Here is an 18,878-nt window from a genome sequence, read left to right as displayed (position 1 = left end):
ATAAGATGCTCCTTCTACGCAGATGACACAGCTGTGTAAATCCAATTATTCTTGCAGTTTTTCTCTGTGGTTGTAATTATATTCACAGCTACAGATTGAGAGAGCCAAACTCAGATCAAACTGTAAAACTTGGCAGTCCTGATGAAATATTAACCAAGATTCTGTGACTGCATCGCATATTTCTTGCCTATAATGTTATCTTAAACATACTTTTTGTACTGTTCAGCTGTGACAGAGACAGTTTGTAAATAGAGGCTACAATAACTGTACTGTTGAGCTGTAACTTGAGATTGTTCGTTACCAGCTGGGTGTCATATTTGTTTCTTGTTTCAAATCAACTCGCAGTACATCCACCACTAGCGTGAGTTTTCAATGTATTGTTGTAGTTGTAGATTTTTTACCTATTTAGTAAGCACAAACAAATACCACAGGCCGGTTTTAGAACCATTTTTATAAATATTTGTGTCTTTATACTGCAAAGACAGCCCACCTTTAAGAAAAGACCATCTTTGTAGTAGTGATAAAAAATACTTCTTTAAGCCAGCTAAATCCATATTCTCTTGTGAATTACTCTGAAAAGTGTTAATTGGTGACCAGAATTTATTTTAAAGCTCTTTTTATTTGTATATATTCTTTGCACTTTTTCATATTATTTTTGTTATTTCAGGTTCATATCATGTGATCATAGTTAAAACACACAATTAATTTGAAAACGCTGCAAATTATTACCCTGCTTTTTGCCAGATCTGTTAGAATTTAGTCATACTTTTAACTATATCTCTGTTCGGAAAAACACTGCGAAAGTGCCCTCTTCGATGCCCCCGCGGTAGATTAAACATGATAAAGTGCCCTCTTCGATGCCCCCGCGGTAGATTAAACATGATAAAGTGCCCTCTTCGATGCTCCCGCGGTAGATTAAACATGATAAAGTGCCCTCTTCGATGCCCCCGCGGTAGATTAAACATGATAAAGTGCCCTCTTCGATGCCCCCGCGGTAGATTAAAGTGCCTTATGCCCCGTATAAGTGCCCTCTTCGATGCCCCCGCGGTAGATACACATGATAAAGTGCACTCTTGGATGCCCCGCGGTAGATTAAACATGATAAAGTGCCCTCTTCGATGCCCCCGCGGTAGATTAAACATGATAAAGTGCCCTCTTCGATGCCCCCGCGGTAAGTTTAACACGATAAAGTGCCCTCTTCGATGCCCCGCGGTAAGTTAAACACGATAAAGTGCCCTCTTGGATGCCCCCGCGGTAGATTAAACACGATAAAGTGCCCTTTTCGATGCCCCCGCGGTAGATTAAACATGATAAAGTGCCCTCTTCGATGCCCCCACGGTAGATTAAACATGATAAAGTGCCCTCTTCGATGTCCCTTTCAGTGGACAAAATGGAGTACCCTCACATATCATGACTTTCTGCGCACTGCTGTCCCCCCGCATACATGTGGTGCCCTATTTTTCTTTTCCCCCGATCGTTAAACATCCTGAGTCCGCCACTGCGACTAGAGATGCTGTACCTTGATTTCATATCTGGTTCTGGTATTTTCTCTTTCACTTTGTACCCGTCCTGTTTCTGTCTCTCATTTCTTCTCTGTTTTCTACATTCCTTTGTGCCTCTCTTTGTATAGTCTCTGTAACTCTTCGTGTAATTAATAGTTTTCTGGTTGATTGGTCAGCATGACCATTAATTGATCTGTGTGCAGAGACGTTGGCTACTGAAGAGGGGTAATTCTGTATGTGACAGCCCCTGCCTCCTTCATGGAAGTATGGATTAACAGCTGACTCTCTCTGGCAGGAAGGCCAGAAAACAAATGTTCAGCGCGAGAATGAGAGAAAGACGGGAAGGAAGATGGGGAGAGAGAAAGCACTGCAGGTGGATGGGAGGTGGAGCTAAATGTGGAGATACATCTGTGTAATTTTCTCTGAAATGTTTCGACAGGCTTGTCAGGGGTGTGTGGAGTCCTGTGTGGAAACATATTTCCTAGACAGCGACTGTAGCCGTTTGGTAGCTTATACAATATGCTCTGCAGTTTAGAGTAAACACTATCAAAGCCCCTTTACGCAATTATTTTCCAATCCTGTAATGTGTCAAATCATGTCATAGACCCACCGGTCAACCGTGTCACTGTCATGTTTGGCCCTGCCTAAACAACATCTGAATAAATGCACCACAACTGGTTGGTTATGTTTAGGAAAGCATTGTTGTTTGGATTAAAATAACTACTTTGTTGATAGTCACCACTCAAAGAGAGCAGCGTTCAAACCCTGGTCTTTATGAGTGAACGTTTCATGAATGACCAAACTATTCAATCCAAACCTCCTTCCTATGAGTACTTTCTGGCTCTTTTCACCACGTTTACCCTTCTCTCCCATCATCATTGCCCCCTGTTGGTACAGCACCTTCATACAGTTGTGTAATTTTCCATGCCTTAGCGTGGCAAACTGTCAACCCTCACTGGCGGATCTATTACCGTGTTTGTCATGAGACTGGGATGTAGTTTCACAGATGAATACAATAAATTATGACTAGGATGCAAACTCTTTGTGTTTGGTGTGGTTACCTTGGTTAAGGTCTGTGAGTTGGCGAGACTCTCCGAGAGGCGAGGGTAGGTGTAGGAGCTGTACGGGTGGGCCTGTGGAGGGTTCTTGAAAGCTCCGCTGGCTGCATAGGGGACATTTGGCTCCTGCAACCCAGACCCTGACCGAGATCTCTGTCTGATAGCTGGTGTGGGGCTGGTCTGTGCCACATATGAGCTCTTAGGTCGCTTGTCGTATTCGTCCCGCAGGCCACCGTAGCTCCACTCGCTGTCTGGGTAGTTGATCTGCTCGCTGTGCAGCGAGGCACGGGATGGCGTGCCTACTGAAGTGTCCCTGTAGTCCTGGCTGGACGAGCCACCCACAGACGCCCGATAGTAGCCGCTGGAGCCTACCCCACTCCCCACCGTGGAGGCCGCCTCATCTCCTGAGCGCACTTTGCTCTCCAGGTAGGTGTGGTAGTCCGGGGGAAGTTTGCCATAGTCTGATTTTTGGGGCATGGCATCCGGGTAGAAAGGGCTGCGTATGGGGTGTGAGTGACCATTCTGCTTGGTGAATCGATAGTGTCTCCCAACTGCCCAGTCCCCATCTATGGAGAGGCCTGGCCTGCTGGGATCAAGAGAGAAGTCCCTGCTGGAGGTGTCTAGGTCACAGGAGTAACGGGAGTAGTAATGATTGAATCCATTCTCCTCTGGGGCGTTGGGATGACCACTGCTGGAGGGTTTGGAGCTGCTTCCAGCCTGGTGCGGGCCTGGCGGACTCTCCTTACGCAGGGAGTTGGAGCGCGTAACTGAGATGTTGTCAAACTCCTCCAGAAGGCCGTTGATGGATGCATCTTTGGGTGGCCGGTTCCCTCGAACAATAGTCTACGAGAAGAACAAACACATTTACACTTAACATACACGAGCGCCCGCTGCCTGAGAGCTCGATGGAAGACAGCCCTGATACTTTGGGTTGCAGTACATTCAATTTCAGTTGAATCATTCCTGACTGAAAACTGAACGGGATGAATTGAAATTCCTGTGAGATCAACTTCGGTCAACTAATAAACAATTTTCAGGCAGGAATTTCAATTCATGTGTATCAGGGCTTTGTGACAAGTATGAAATTAATCATCACTTGCAATCAATGAATGTTTGTCATTTGTCATCTGAAAGAATGGCAGGCACAATCCTACACAACCACTAGTCGTTGTGAGTCGGGATGCAGCTACAGAATGCATGGAGATAAATGGCAGGATACCACAGATGCTAAAAAGAAACCACTTGGTGGATTGAAGGAGCTAATTCCTGCCCCATTTCCCTCGCAACAGATTAGCTTCATTTTCAGTGGGATGATCAGGATACATTAATAGTCGTGACGTTTGGTTTTAGCGCTCGTGAGGTTCGCGAGCACACCACGCACGCGCATGACACACACAAAAACGGCGAGAGAGCGAGTAGGAGAGAGAGACTGAACACACATGCTCACATCTGCTTCAAAGCGAAGGCAGCTTAAACATCAGGGGTGCTGCTTATCCCCTCCTACCTTGTGTTAAGCCCTTTACACGGATGTGTCGTGAGTCACGGGGAACGGGTGCTACAGCAGCACCGACTGAACTACACCGCCGTTTTTTTGTGTTGTGGACTGCGAGGATTGCCACCTCCGTACAGTGAAAATCATGCGAGTGATGGCAAAAGCCAGACGCGCAGCTTTTATCTACCTGTCTCTCCTCCACTTAGACAGAACAGGAAACGCTGCGTTAGAACAATGGAAACATGTTGCGTGACTGCTGAGTGCTGAGAGGAGGCCAAGCTGAAGGGATTATTATTTGAATTTTCAAACTTTTACATAATCTATCTGAGAGCTTTTTGTGATGATCAAACAAAACGGGGAAAAAAAATGTATTTTCGTCCGTGTTTCAGCGGGTTTTTACTTGCATTACAGCCTCTAAGTACCTCGAGTATCAAATCCATCCAGTCAACGTCTTTTCATTTGTTATATTTTGCACAATCCACAATTGGTTGTTTGATAAATATGAGCTCTTGCATCACCACTTTCCATTTCCCTCCTTGCTTTTACCTGGATTAACACGCTCTGTGTGCTTCATGGAAGTGCCCGTCATACTTTAGATGTTTAGTGTATTTGCACCTTGATGTTTTTATGGTCTCAGTCAGTTCTCAGCTCCCTGTGCACAAAAATTACCCACCCACCTGTCAATGCCGACTCGTGTGGCTTTCACAAGCTTGCAAATATTCTAAAAATTGTATTTCCTTGAAAATTAATGGGTTTGTCAAAGCTGTAACAATCACGGAACAGACTGAAAAGTGAACTGGATTCAAGTAGCTAGATTAGATGCCTGTTTCACAGGGACGGTGGTTTGATTCCCAGTAGCGCTGCCATAGCTAGAGATGTACTGCCAGCCCATTCTCACTCCCAGTGGGTCAATTATGGCAGCGTAGACACTGCAGATATCCCTCTGGTGTCATTTCTTGAGGCGTCCCTCTAGCACAGTAGCATAAAGAGCAAGAAAAGTTCACATCAGTAGCTGGTTAGGGTGGATGAGTGGGTCAAAGACAGGACTTCCATCTGGGAGACCTTAGAATAAGTCCTGTGTTAAAACCACAAGTCAAACATCACTAGTTTGATGTCAATTTACTTATCATAAATGACGTGCTTCTTTTAAGCTAAACCATGATTTTGTTCTAAACCTAATCAAGCAGTTTTAGTTCCTAAAACTAACCACATTATGAGCGATTCACAAAATTAACAGTCTAAAACCCCTAATATGTGAAATGTTTGCCTGCAAGCTTTATTTTGAAATTCTAACCGAATGAAACATTTATTTTTTTTGCAAACTGTCGCTGTACCCTACGCAATAAAACTGATGCGAGAGGGATAAGTAGAAAGTGGTGGCATGAAGCTCCGGGCGACTAGAAAATCGAACACATTTGTATATGCTGATCAGATATAAGCACTTTGGAGTCTGCAGGATATGATATGTGGTCTGTGAAGCTAACTTGATAGTTCACAGCAAACAACAGATTAAATTAACAAGTAGTGATTAATGATCCTGTTGCTGAGGTGTCTGCTGATTGTTTTAAAGTGAGTCTTTCAGTAGTAATTTCCACATGTAGACTTGTTCGTCGTTTCCAACTCTGGAGGTGTTTGCTGAGTCTTGCACTTAAACCCAACAATGTCACATCAGCAAGTTCTCTGACGCCCTTTGACAGCTCTCTCGCTCGCTGTCTGTCACACAACTGTCATACTTGTCTCTGCCGTAGTTGGTCCGTGTCACATGTGCTGAGGCAGAGAAGAGAAAAAGCTTGGATAATCATCAACTCTCAGCTACATTGTGCTGACGCAGGGATACATGTAGACTCCTTCTCCGAGCTACCTGCAGACCACCACTGCCTTCCTCTCATCTCATTTATCTACGAGATGAATTGTGACTCAACCAGGCAACCGCAGCTATTAAAAGTTATATTCTCTCTTATTATTATGGACATTCTCTTTTCCTTTTCATTCATCTGAGAAGGAATGAGTTTGGCCCATAAGTACGTGTCTGACAGAGGTGTTGACTGAGGGCTCTTGAGTTAAATCAAGTTTCTTTTGCAGCTTGACAGTTCTACATTTTTCACATTTCAAGCCCTGCTGGCAGCTTTCAGGAATTTCAACGTCAGTCGGTTGGTCCTGACTGAATATCTCAACAAATATAGAATAGATTGCCATAAAATCTTGTGTAGACATTGATGTTCCCCTGAGGATGAATCTCAGTGTCTTCGGTGATCCTCTATCAATCATGAAGTTGACTTTTATGATTCAGAGGGAACAATCTTGACACCTATTAGGTGGATTTCTGTGATACTTCTCTTGGATACTTAGAGCTTGGTTACTTTTGTGAGTGCCAGACTTTCCTTATAGCATCATCATCAGTTTGCCCAATACTTTTGTTTTAAGACCAAATACCTGCTGGATCAAAACAGTCTTGTGAGCTTCAACTGTACTTTAAGTTGACTCCATGGAAAAGCAATCAAAGTTCATATGTGTCTTACCTGCCAGTTTATAACAGTTATTATCAAGAGCGGACAGGGAAAAGAACGGAATTGAGCATTTCTAATCGCACTCGGTAATCGTCGCGTCGGGACTTCCCCGACCCGGAAGCTGATGGAGGAGAATTGTAGTCTGTTTTTAGCTTCACAATAGCTTCCCTAGCTAAGCTAGCGGAGGTTAGATGCCCCGGACTATGTGCTGCGACCCTTTTTGTACTGTTGCTGAAGTTTGGTGCTGTTCTGAGCATTATTTGTGGCTTTTTGGTGGCGGTTTATATTTGGATCGGTTTACTGCAGTGTATTGTTGTCGTGCGGTCGTTTCTGAGGTTGATAAAACTCCGTAAATTAGCGGTCTGCTAACTTGATCTCTCGAGAGGGAGTCTAACATAGTTTCACGGCGATTTAGACCATGGATTAAACTTACACCGGAATATCCCTTTAAAGGACAGCAAGGAAAACACCCTTATTCTGACTTGGGGTGTCCACTGAGGTTAGCTGTCGTGCTAGCTGGTACATTTTAAGCAACTGTTCCAAAGGTTTGCAAGCAATTTAGATAATTAGTTGGGGTGCTATGCTAACTAACTGTTTTCTTCCTATTTCAACACTCAGTTTCTTATATCTTCTGATTTGCAGCCACAAGCTCGTCGTCCCCTTCATGATGCTTTTCCTAACGATCTGAATGCAGAGGTTTCAGGCTCAAACAAAGCCTCTTTCTTATTACTACGACTGTTTCTTTCACACATCATCTCCCCCCTCTCTATTTCGTTACTTGGTGCGCCTCCCCTTCTCCCTCTTTAACACTCCAGTTGCTCTCCTCTGTTTGAGAGCTATAGGCTGTTTGGTGCCGTGACCTGGAACCCAAGGTGAAATGGTCTATAAAAGCAGTGAGCAAAGTCTGGCTGAGAGGCAGAGGCTGCAGGACGGATGGTCTTTTAAACAGGTCGCTGAGTGGAAATCTATCATGCTCCGGACAGATGTTGCGGTGCTCGGGCTGACATGAAGAATCAAACGCTCTTCGTGTTGTTCTGCTGCGCTCTCCTCAAAAAAATAACGCTGATGTCACATTAACGTTGTTAACCAATGCAAATAAGACGGCTACAAATGATCATTTCTGCCGGTGTTGTCATGAGAATTACTCTCGCACTTCCTCTGAAACTGCATTACGTGTGACGCGCTTCGTGTGAAATCGAAAATGAGGCCAAGTCACATCATGTTACGCTACGTGGATGCTGGTGAATCGGAGCTAATTCAATTGGCATACAACAGTAGGGAGTGTCAGTTATCTAATAAAACATCATCATCCCCATTTGGTTGATAATCAATAAGACTGTGTCAAGGAGCGTGACAGGTACGGAGGGGGGAAAAGGAGAGAGAGAGTCGCAGGAAACGAGGCTGCGGCGCCGGATGAGAGCGAGGAGGCGATCAGGGTGCAGAGGGGAGAGGGAGACAAGGTTAATTGTGTGCCAAATCACTGTCAAACGGTCGGCATCAAGTCTTAAAATCTTTCCATTAATTTGAATTAGGGGGCTGATACTGGCTTCCGTACTCTCCCCCTTCTCCCCCCTTCTCCTCCCTCCTCCTTCCACCCTGTCCTTACAGCTCTGCGAGCTCTGTGCACGGGTTATGTTGGGCGGCGGCTGTGACAGCAGCCATATTTCACCGGCGCTCGGCGTTGGCCTGTCCTTTAGTGATAAGCTGTAATAGATCTACTCTCTCCACTCACTACGGCCTGTTCAAGGTAAGCACAGGAGAGGAGAGGGGAGGAAATAAAGGAGAGGAAAGGAAAGGAAAGAGAGTGTGTAGGAGTGTGAAGCAATAGAAACACAGAAGAAGAAACTCCGAAGAGCAGCTGTGGAGGAAGAGGAGGGGAAGCGCGGTCGTAGAAGAAGGGGTGACGAGGGAAGGGAGGGAGGAAGTGTCGTAGACAGGGAGCCATGAAAAATGAGGCTCATTGGGAGATAAGGGGGGGATTAACCTTGCTGGTAATGAAGGGAGGGTGTGATGGGAGGATGGAGGGAGGAAGAGAGGGAGAGATAATTAATGAGCTTGCCCTTCCCGTGACTCCTAGCCAGAACCCTGGTTTGGAGGCTGCGCTTCACCGGCCAGCAGGGTCCCGGGACAACTGGAGGGCTGGAGGAGGAGGAGGAGGAGGAGGAGGAGGAGGAGGAGGAGGAGGAGGAGGAGGAGGAGCGCCTCTGCTGCATGGCTCCTCTGCACTGCTTTTCATTTGATTCTAGCTCTGAAACTGCATTTCGGGCAACTTTTCCACACTTTAAAGTAGATTTTTGTTTAATGTTTTAATTGAACCCTTCCACGGTTCATTAAGTTTGAGGGCTGTCCACATCCAGAACAATCATCCACACTGATGAACGATTTGAGGAAACTGGATTTTGATGACGTGTTACTGCTGTGAGGAGAATCCGACAGTCTGTCACGAGGGTTGTCGTCTTTTGAAGGCTAATTGTATTCACACTTTTGTATGAGCCACGTCAATTATCCTGCCGATCATCAAAGAGGACAAAACAATAGATACTTATGAGAAACTACTAATATGTTGTATATGTATTTAAAGACTTGGGAAAGTGACGCCCTGTAAATTCTGTTTTAATTGGCTGTCACTGTTTTTCGTTTCACCATTCTGAAAGTGATCCAAAAGATATTGTTCGCCACAGTCATCATCGTCGTCATCATCATCATCCACCTGAGTTAAAATGATTTTTAAACTGATAATTTATAGTTATTGTTCTTGGCGTGGACGGCCATTTATGCTCGATCAGTTAGTTTGTAAAACTTGCTGTCAGAATATAAAGCCAGTGAAACCCAGGAAAAAAGTGAGGGACGATGTTTCGCTGGAATACAGATATAAAGATGCAAAACAGCCTCTTCGGAAAATATTCATGGTGTTGCACTAATCATAGAATAAGTCGGAGAATTTCAAACCCTGGTTCCTCTCTCATTTCTGCACAGCTGGCCAACCGCGGTGTGAAGCTGCGTGAATGTCGGTAGGTCGTCTGATTCGTGAGGTTACAGAAATGGTCAGACACACACACCCTAGGGTGTCGGAGGTTTCTGAAGCTATTCGACCTTCTGACAAGAATACTGAAATATTTGAGCCACTAAAATCCTTTTAAAAACGTGCTAAATAAACTGAAAACTGGATTCTGCTTCCCTTTCTTCCGACACTTGAACACTGATTAATTTAAATTAACAGTTTCTCATCAGATGACACCAAATATATGCAATTTATGATGTGCATTTGTTTGACTTTTTTGTGCATGATAAACAATTAAATGTATTAAAACAGTTATTGATTCATTTACTTCTGATATCCTTTATTGATAAATCAATTTTTTCAGGCCTGGTTGAAACATCACCTGTTTCCATGACTGTTCGGTGTGTGAGGATATTCTCTACGTTTTCCTTTCCAGAATTTGCTAACCGGCACCTAAACATACACTGAATCACACACACAAACCAATACACACACACACACACACACACACACACACACACACACACACACACACACACACACAGCCTGACAGGTTTAGAGACATGCACACATGCACTACAACAGAGGCAGATGTGTAACTCCTCCCATCGGTGAGTCTTTAGTCACACATGGATGCTCATCACCTACCACACCCCCACTCTCTCCTTCTGACTCCAACACACACACTCACACACGCACACACACTGCAGAACATCGCCTACTCAACACACCTACTCTCGGCTCTCACTCCTGCCAGAACACGACCACATTTAGGTTGTGTTGTTTTCACCGGAGCGTGCTCGCTGACGGGCTGTAACACATCAACTGTTGTACGTGTCTGAGTGCAACAGAAATATTCCTCTTCCTCCGTCCACGTCGCACCGTTCTCCCTCTTCCTCTCCCTGTTTTTGTATAAAATCCAAAGCGCCGTCTCTGTGAGCCTCCCTGCTGTCACGACTCACACTGCAGAGAACAAGCATGCGTGGGGTATTCTACACACACACACACACACACACACACACACACACACACACACACAGTCAGCACACACTTCTACTACTACTCCTGAAGTGCAGTATCCTTCTGCATCAGTGACCAATTTGTGAACAGGAGCTTATTCACGGCCGTCTGAGGAAGATAAACATCGGAGAGCCCTTGAGACGGCAGACAAAAGAGACCGGGCACGACTCTCCTCAGAGTGTCTCCAACACGACCTACAGCGCTGATGAATGGACGATCAAACGGAGCATCGTCTACAGCTGATGCATACACAAAGAGTGACGGCGTTGTTTCTGTGAAACGGGACATCCATCATTCACTGGGGGATAAAAAACAACAACAACAACAAAACAGCTGGGTGTGTTCTGTAGCGTGATCAGGTACAAGACAAGAGTTCGTATCTCTTACAACAATGCACAAACTCACAGAAAGATATCGTGGATTTGAACAGATCATCTCACATGATTCAGGTGAGCAGGAAGATCAGGTGTTCTTATCCTCTAGCTCCCTCTGCTGGGTGGAAGTGGAAAGAGCAACAACTGCTGCAGCTAAAATGTATTTACGCGCCACTATCAACTACAACTATAGCACAATTTTGAAGCACTTGTTCTTCACCTGACTATTACTTCACACTTCTCCACGACTTTTATTCATTTGATCAGAATTTCTGATTCCTGAATATTGGATCCAATGATTGTCCCGGCCCATAATCATTTGATCCATATACAGTATATACACATACATGCAAGGGCGTCACTTTGTGTTGAAAAGGGTTCAGATGAGGAGATGTTTTTTTCTACGACACACGTGATTTTAGTTAATGTTACGTGGGGATCAGTATGGAGGTCAGAGTCGATAATAACAGCAGTACGGTGCATTAAAAGCACATGTGATAATAGAAACATTCTCACAATGATCAATAACGTTGACCGACTGAGATCAGTCACAGGAAACACCATGTCAATCAAACAATGCCATCATCTACTGTCAGAAGCACCTTTGCATGCAGCGCACCTTCATTTGTGAGTTAATATTTCTTTCCAAAAGCTTTTTTTCAGATCTTTTTAACAAAATTAGGCTTTTGAAAAGTGTTGGAGACAAAACAAGTGTCTCGTGTGCAAAAGCCAATTATGCATACATGTACAAATATGCATTTTTTTTTTTTTATTCTTATTTTTGATATTTATTTCATTTCATTTCATTTCTTTATTCACATCAGTTAAAACCATATGCAACATACTCTTTTAAATCTGTAATAATCTTATGTGAAATGGGACACCCTAGGAAGCTTAAAAAGCTTATTAAGAGGGGCCCAGGCACAAAGTAGATACAAGTAATAATCAAAAATAAAAATAACATAGAATACATTTTCATTTAGGTACATTTGTTGCTAGAAAATTACTTTTGACTTGAATGTTGGTGTTATTCTATATTTCCTATCTCGTCAACAAACCACACAAAAAGACCAAAACTGAAAATGCTTTTCATCTGTGATGGTACTTCATGAAGAGAGATGTGAACTGAGGTCTCACACAGGAATGTTAAATTTAACTGTTTAACGTTATCTGTAACCTGTGACCTTCATTTTTGGTGAATTATCAGAGTGAAAACACACCCACAGAGACAGATAAGACTCTGAGTCTTCGCTTTGTAACAGACCTGCGTGTTGCTCTGTGATCGCTCCTCCTGTGTAAGATTAAAACCTTGTTTGAACTTTGAGCTGACAAGTAAATAGTACATTACTTGGGGACTATTTTAAGCTGTGGAATGATACATATGTGGTGCTCAAGTGAATTCATGGCAGCAGAACAATGTTTCCGAGATGGATTCAAAACACATAACGGTGCCATGTTTTATTATAATGAGGGAATGTGTCATCCGGTGCAACAGTGTCGCTCATTGATGTGTTTTTAGGTCAACTTATGAGTGAGATCCATTTGTTTGCTTTAATCGTGTGATTTGTTGACAGTAAGAAAAATATGAAATGTTGTCTTGTCCTTAAAAAAAATCGTGTCACTCCGCCTCTCTCTCTCCCTGTTTCCTGTCATATCTTCAGCTGTTCTATCAATAAAGCTATAAAAGGCCAAAAAATAAATAAAAAAATAAAAAATAACAAGTCTGAGTGGATTCGGTGTGAAGGATTGGACTCCAGAACTCCAGAAATGTTTATTGTTTTCATAATAATGTCTAGAAAGTCAACTAAAGGTAAAGGAGAAGCAGGAAGTGTCTTATTCTCTGCTGCTCTCTGCTGGTCGGACACAGTATTTACTGCCTGAACTACAAAATAACCGTGAAATAAAATGATGTGGAGGTTAATTTCACTGATGAAGGGACAAAGTACAGTGAGGCTTCTGGTAATAAGATCCCCTGAGGCACATATCTCAGATCTCAGTTATTAATTAGAACGACTAATCCTGACCCCGAAAACCCAGTCGAATCTGACCTCAGATCAGTGCGCAGGCTGACAGGTTGACCCACCTGTGTTACTGAGCCGAGGGTCTCACGGAGCGGTTCCACTGATTTCTTGACATGTTATTAGCCGGAACCAAAGACGACGCCTTAGCAAACACGGGCGTGATAATTCAAGGAGCAGGATTTTGGAGCATTTCCGTGATTAATAGGCTGTGAGCTGACCTGTTTCCTCAGGCCATCCTGCTGCCTGTTAGTTACAGTAATAACCATCATCTCAACATGCTGAGGAGGGCCTGCTCACCCAGGGTTTAATTGAATAGGTGGACGTGATCGGAGCTGAAAAGAGCTCCGCTAAAGCCGAATACCACCTCTTAGAGCCAATGCTTGTGTTTCTTTGTACACATGTGGATAAAGGAACGAGGGAAAGGGAAGAATAGAAGTCACTGTATATCGATCAGGATGTTTCACTCTTATATCTTCAGCCTTCAAGTAAAAATATTCTAACTTCCAGAATAGTCGAGGAGGTGTTTGAGCCGCAGTGACTCCTAAGTGTTGTAAAGTAACGGACTACAATCATGTCCACCTTCCAGCACAGCCAATATGTGGCCTCGATACAGCAGGTGACCACAGCATCACGTTCACCTCGTCATTCATTGTATCCAACATTATGCTTCAGTGTATTGTAACATCAAGGAAAGTTTTTATAAAATATTTTCCCCAAACTTCTGTTAACAGCTTTAATATTTGGGCACTTAAATCTCTATGAATCATTTAAGTGATATTCGAGATGTATTTTTTTCAAGGTGTAGTCTCTGCATCGTTGTAAACGAGGGTTAACCTCAATGATTTCTCTGAGAATCTTAAATAAAGGTTTAAAAATAATAAAATAAACTGCCTGCCGCCGTTGGGATCCGACCTTGTGTGAAGGGAAGACAAAGGACGGATGGAAATAACTGCAGACGATTTATCATTTTATGTACACTTAGAATCAGATTGATTTGTTGTTGCTATGTTTTATCATTCAACGTCTTTCAAACTCACCAGAATTCTCACATTTTACAGTTAAACTATAATATTTACCGTCAGAATTATTACAGAACAACACAAAGGTGGAACTGTACTGTAGCTGCGAGTCACTACTCACTGGTAGGAGATTTCTGGAGCTCTCGTAAATAATTTTAATAGCTGAATGCTTCGAAACATTTATGCATCCACTTAAAGGGCTGTTGCAACAATTACAACCTGCTGTGTTTACTTGCAATTTTGTTTTGTTAAAAGAGCAGGACAGTCCATTTTATTTATCTTTACGAAGATTTCATATTTCAAAGCCAGTGTGCAAATCTTATTCAGAATTAAAATGCTATCGCTCTTCGATGGGTGCACTTGCATTATTATGCTGTTATATCAACATTACATCTGTGGTCTTTAAATCACAATACTATCATTAATCGCATTTATTTCTAAGACATTATATTATCCAACAAAAGCATATATTGTGACAGGCCTACAAAAGCATAACTGAGCTGAAAGAAAAAAATGACTCAAGATAAATACAAACATGTTTAGTTACACACTTCTCTCTAATCTCTTTAAGTTTTTATTCTTCAGACCAATAAAAACTATTGAAATGAAACAGGATCCACATGAGGGGGAGACATCTAATTATTTTGAGGGTCAGAAGCAAAACAAAAGTGGGGAATTCAAACCGCCTTCATTCAATATCTTATCTCTCAGTAGCAAACTGTATTCCGTCTTGGTACAGATCCAAGCCTGTGACTCTAGTCGTGCTCAATAGGATGAATGTTTGTGCACATGTATCAGACTGTACAGCATCAGTAAATGTAACGTGTGCATGTTTGTTTACGTGTATCAGGCTGCTGAGGGCGGACTGTGGAGCCCCTCACATGAGCTGCTGCGTGTTTGTGGCCGTGTTTTCCTCCCCTGATGTGTCGCCTCCGACCCCCCACAGCTCTCCAGCCGGCAGCTCGGGACCAGCGTGACCCAGTCACCTCTGACCTCAGCTGGGCAGAGCCTCAGCCACAAGCCCCGGGATGCATGAGTCAAACAGGCTGCGACGCATGGAACGGGGGATGATTTCCAGCAAAATGGATTAGTGGTGGAAGCATAATGAAATACAAATATACAGTCGGACCAAATCCCAGACCTTAAGCATATTAGCGCAGTAAAGCCTGGACACCCTGCTTCTTCTTTTTTTTTTTTTTTTCTTTTTTTTTTCCATCGGTTTAAGCGCTGGCAGATTTAGACTGATGCAGAAACACAGCCGGCAGAAATGTCTAGAAAATGTAATAACATTAAGATAATAAGCAGCATAAATAAACTGCAGTTGCTGTGGGATCACTAAGAGCTTTCTGGCGAGGTCTTCCTCTTTTCTTTTTTTTTTAGTCTCGAGGAGTTTCAGAGGCGGCTTGTCACTTGTCAGGGAAACTTTCTGATCTAAAAGAGGAGAGAGGGAAGGCGATCCAGGGAGCAAGAAGCAGAAGAAGAAGAAGAAGAAGAGGAGATCAATTAGATGTCCCTCACTTATCTCCTTGTCAACCCGGAGACAGATAAACAGACAGCTGCCCGCTATAGATTAATTACACAGCAGCGCTCATTAATCTGAGCCCGTCAGACAGTTATAGACTCCTACATCACATCTCCGCCCCGACCGTAATCATTCAACGCTCGGTTTCTACTCCTTCACACACTCATTAGACCCACACACACACACACACACACACCCTTTCATCCTGTATCTGTCAAGGTCACAATCAAACGCTAGATTGACGGCATATTATGAATGCGAATGAGTTCAACAAAGCCACACGTTATCATTATGTGTTTTTTTTTCTGTGCTGAAACGGTGAACGAGCTAAACATTACACCTGCTGATACCAACAGCAGGTTAGCATTCCAGTTGTCAGGCTGGCATTAGCATTCAGCCCAAAACACCGCTGAGCCTCAGCAGAACCTCGCGGAGCTGCTAGCGAGCCTCCAAACTCTGACAGAGCTCCCACACCTTCTCAAACATCAGATTCAAGGACTTTTCAAGGACTTCGCCGGCCCGGTTCTCTCAGATTCAAGGACCCACTGCAGCATAGTGTGAGGCACGGATCAAGCACAGAGAGTTTTATAATGAAAACTAGCTTTAGAAGCTTATGGACAACAATTAAAGGTCCGGTGTGCAGGATTTATGGGGATCTATTTGCAGAAATGTAATGTCAGATTCCTAATTAATGCTTTTATTATTAACGTAATGTTTTCAATAGTATACAATCACATGAAAGTAAGAATTGCTGTGTTTCAGTTTATCATTTTTATGCACTTCCTCTTCCAAGGAGTCCGCCATGTTGCATGGCCATGTTTTACGGTAGCCAAGAGTGGACAAACCAAACACCGGCTCCAAAGAGGGAACTTCTCTTTTATCCAGGCCACTTTAAGGTGGGATGATGGGAAGGGTATTCAGTTGATTTAGATTACAAGCAAACCACTAAGTGCCACTAAATCCTACACACTGGACCTTTAAAAAGAGAGAAAGGCTTTTACCTTCTCTCACACAAAATAGCAAAACTATATATTAAAGTTTAGTGATAGGGAAGAAGATGATTATCTACGATTTGAAGAGCAAATTAACTCCTTTATTTTATTCGCATTAGCTCAACAACACAAGTTAATTTGAAGCAGCTTGTAAGTGAAACAATGACAAGACTGTTTACTAATGTCAAGTAAAAAGACAAACTCATAGCTGCTTTAGTTTCTATTCTTGGAACATAGGAATTTTGACAACATTTTGATTTTGCTCCTCTAATTTACACATTTTCAAGCATCCATAGGAACCAAGTGCAACATCTGTCACTGATCAGGATCACAGCTCGATACTGCATGTGAAAAAATAATAATGAAAACAGTGACGGTCCTGCAGCATTAAAATCAATAATTAGGCGTTAGCTAAGAGAGGCTTGCTAAGAAACACAACAGAAATACCAGGGCACTGCTTGTTGTTCAGGAGGAAACAACATCTAAAGAAAATGAAGAAGAAAACATAATTATGTGAACATGAGGTAGTTTTTATTTATCATATTTATATTTATTTATAATAAGTAGCTAAAGCAGCGCAAAGGAAGCACTGAGCCGCTACTTACACATGACTTCCTGTGATAGTTCTGTTTCTACAGCTTGGATTGTCTTCGGGCATTTTACAGTAAACAGTATCTAAAAAACAATAAAGTATTCAATCCTGGTGTGATGTTTATGTTCCACAGTCTCATTAAAAAATTAGTAAAGATAAAAAAACAAGTCATTATGAATACTTTTATAACCTGTGACTCATTTGAAAATATGAGAAAATCAGCTGAAATAATTTTTTATGTGAGGACATCATTATCCTGGCGCATTCATGAATATATAGAACATATATGGAATCTATGGAAGCGTATTGCATTCACTTGAAATTGAGTAATTTATTTTTTGGTTTGTTTTTTGGAATATTTTTTTCGTTTTTTCTGACTAATGTTTTTCTGAGTATTTTTTTTCTGTTTTTCATGGTAATTTTTTCCCCCCTGTTTTTCGGTGTAATTTTTTTTCTGAATCATCGCGATACTTCGAACTCCCGCGAGAACCTCTATCCTGCAAGTGACGCCCATGGGCCTATAGTGACTTCCTTCTGCACAACCGCAAAGTCCTCAGGTGCCTGCGTAGAGTCGACAAACTAATGGTAATACCATCGATATGACTTAAGGCAGGACTTTCTCCCAGTGTCTTGATCCCAGCTCAAAGTAAATCTTGATTAAACTAAACAAGCCGGTCATGATTGTTTCCATCGAGCTCTCAATAAAGGAATGAATATGGCTATCGTTTCAAATGCTCTCTAAACTCAGAAAAATAATTATTCAGAAAAGCAGAAAAATAAATTACTCTGAAAAACAGAAGAAAAAAAATTACTCCGAAAAACTGAAATAATTACTCCGAAAAACTAACCAAAAAAATAATAATTCAAGTGAATGCAATATGCTTCCGTAGGAATCTATTATAGTACAAATGTGACTCTTATCTGCTCACAACAGTGATTTTCATTCATCATTCTTCCACGATGAACAATGGAGGTGAATGATTTGGAAAACACTGAGCTGGGAGTTGTAGTTTTCTGTGTGGCCACAGGAGGATACTGCAGGTCCAGGCATTCACTGTCAGAGACACTAACTTCTCCACAAGGGCTGAGATCCGTTTCACTGGGATGCAAATATCCACATTGGAGTTATGAGGGGAGTAAAAAGATGCACATTCATACTCAGTCAACCGGGCACCAAGCATTTATGTGTTCTAGAAGATCAGGATTGAGAAAAGTCACCCTGCAGTTTCTCACTGGGACGCTGGAAAGCATCTCACAACACATTACCAACTTGCATCTTTTCAAGCATGACACACCAGTCATCCCGAATCAGTTTTTCCTGCAACAATCCGTCCCTATTTAAAATTCACAGCCTAAATGTCCTTCCAAAAAGCCCACATTCAGACACTGAAGGATGGTTGTTCGCCAGGACATTTTGAGCTGCCCTGGCAGAGCGCGCCGCACGCCGCTGAAAGCCAAAATTCCCCCGCCGACTGTGGCTCCGAAGCCTCCGCGAGAGGTGATTTGCAGAGTGCGACTGTGAATGGCAGCCGCGAGAGGAGACAAAGTAAGGAAAGCAAAAGGAGGAGGAGGAGCAGAGTGGAGGAAGGAATGAGAGGGGTCTAAATCAATGCCATCCACTTCAGCTCGGTGCCAAGAAAGACAGATGCTCGCTCTGTCTGTTGTGTGCGCGAGCCGGGCCTGCCCGCGCAGACTCGCATCAGTCAGGAGATGTTTTCCTTCAAGTCTATTTCTGCTTTGACCAATTTAATCCTCAATCAATGTGGGACGCAACGTAT

General features: G+C 42.8%; 1 protein-coding gene across 5 annotated transcripts in view; it reads right to left on the bottom strand.

Moving 5' to 3' along the window:
• Positions 1-18,878, bottom strand: part of pak5 (p21 protein (Cdc42/Rac)-activated kinase 5) — a 79,918-nt gene that overhangs the window by 13,917 nt on the left and 47,123 nt on the right. For all 5 annotated transcript variants that reach the window (XM_030404643.1, XM_030404640.1, XM_030404641.1 and 2 more), the window contains one exon: positions 2,564-3,403. In XM_030404643.1, the coding sequence (XP_030260503.1) occupies positions 2,564-3,403 (840 nt within the window). The remainder of the gene's footprint in view (positions 1-2,563; positions 3,404-18,878) is intronic.

The sequence above is a fragment of the Sparus aurata genome, chromosome 22 (assembly GCF_900880675.1).
Source record: "Sparus aurata chromosome 22, fSpaAur1.1, whole genome shotgun sequence".
Lineage (NCBI taxonomy): Eukaryota > Metazoa > Chordata > Actinopteri > Spariformes > Sparidae > Sparus > Sparus aurata.
The sequence above is the reverse complement of the archived record's forward strand: the minus strand, read 5'-3'. Positions and strand labels throughout refer to the sequence as shown.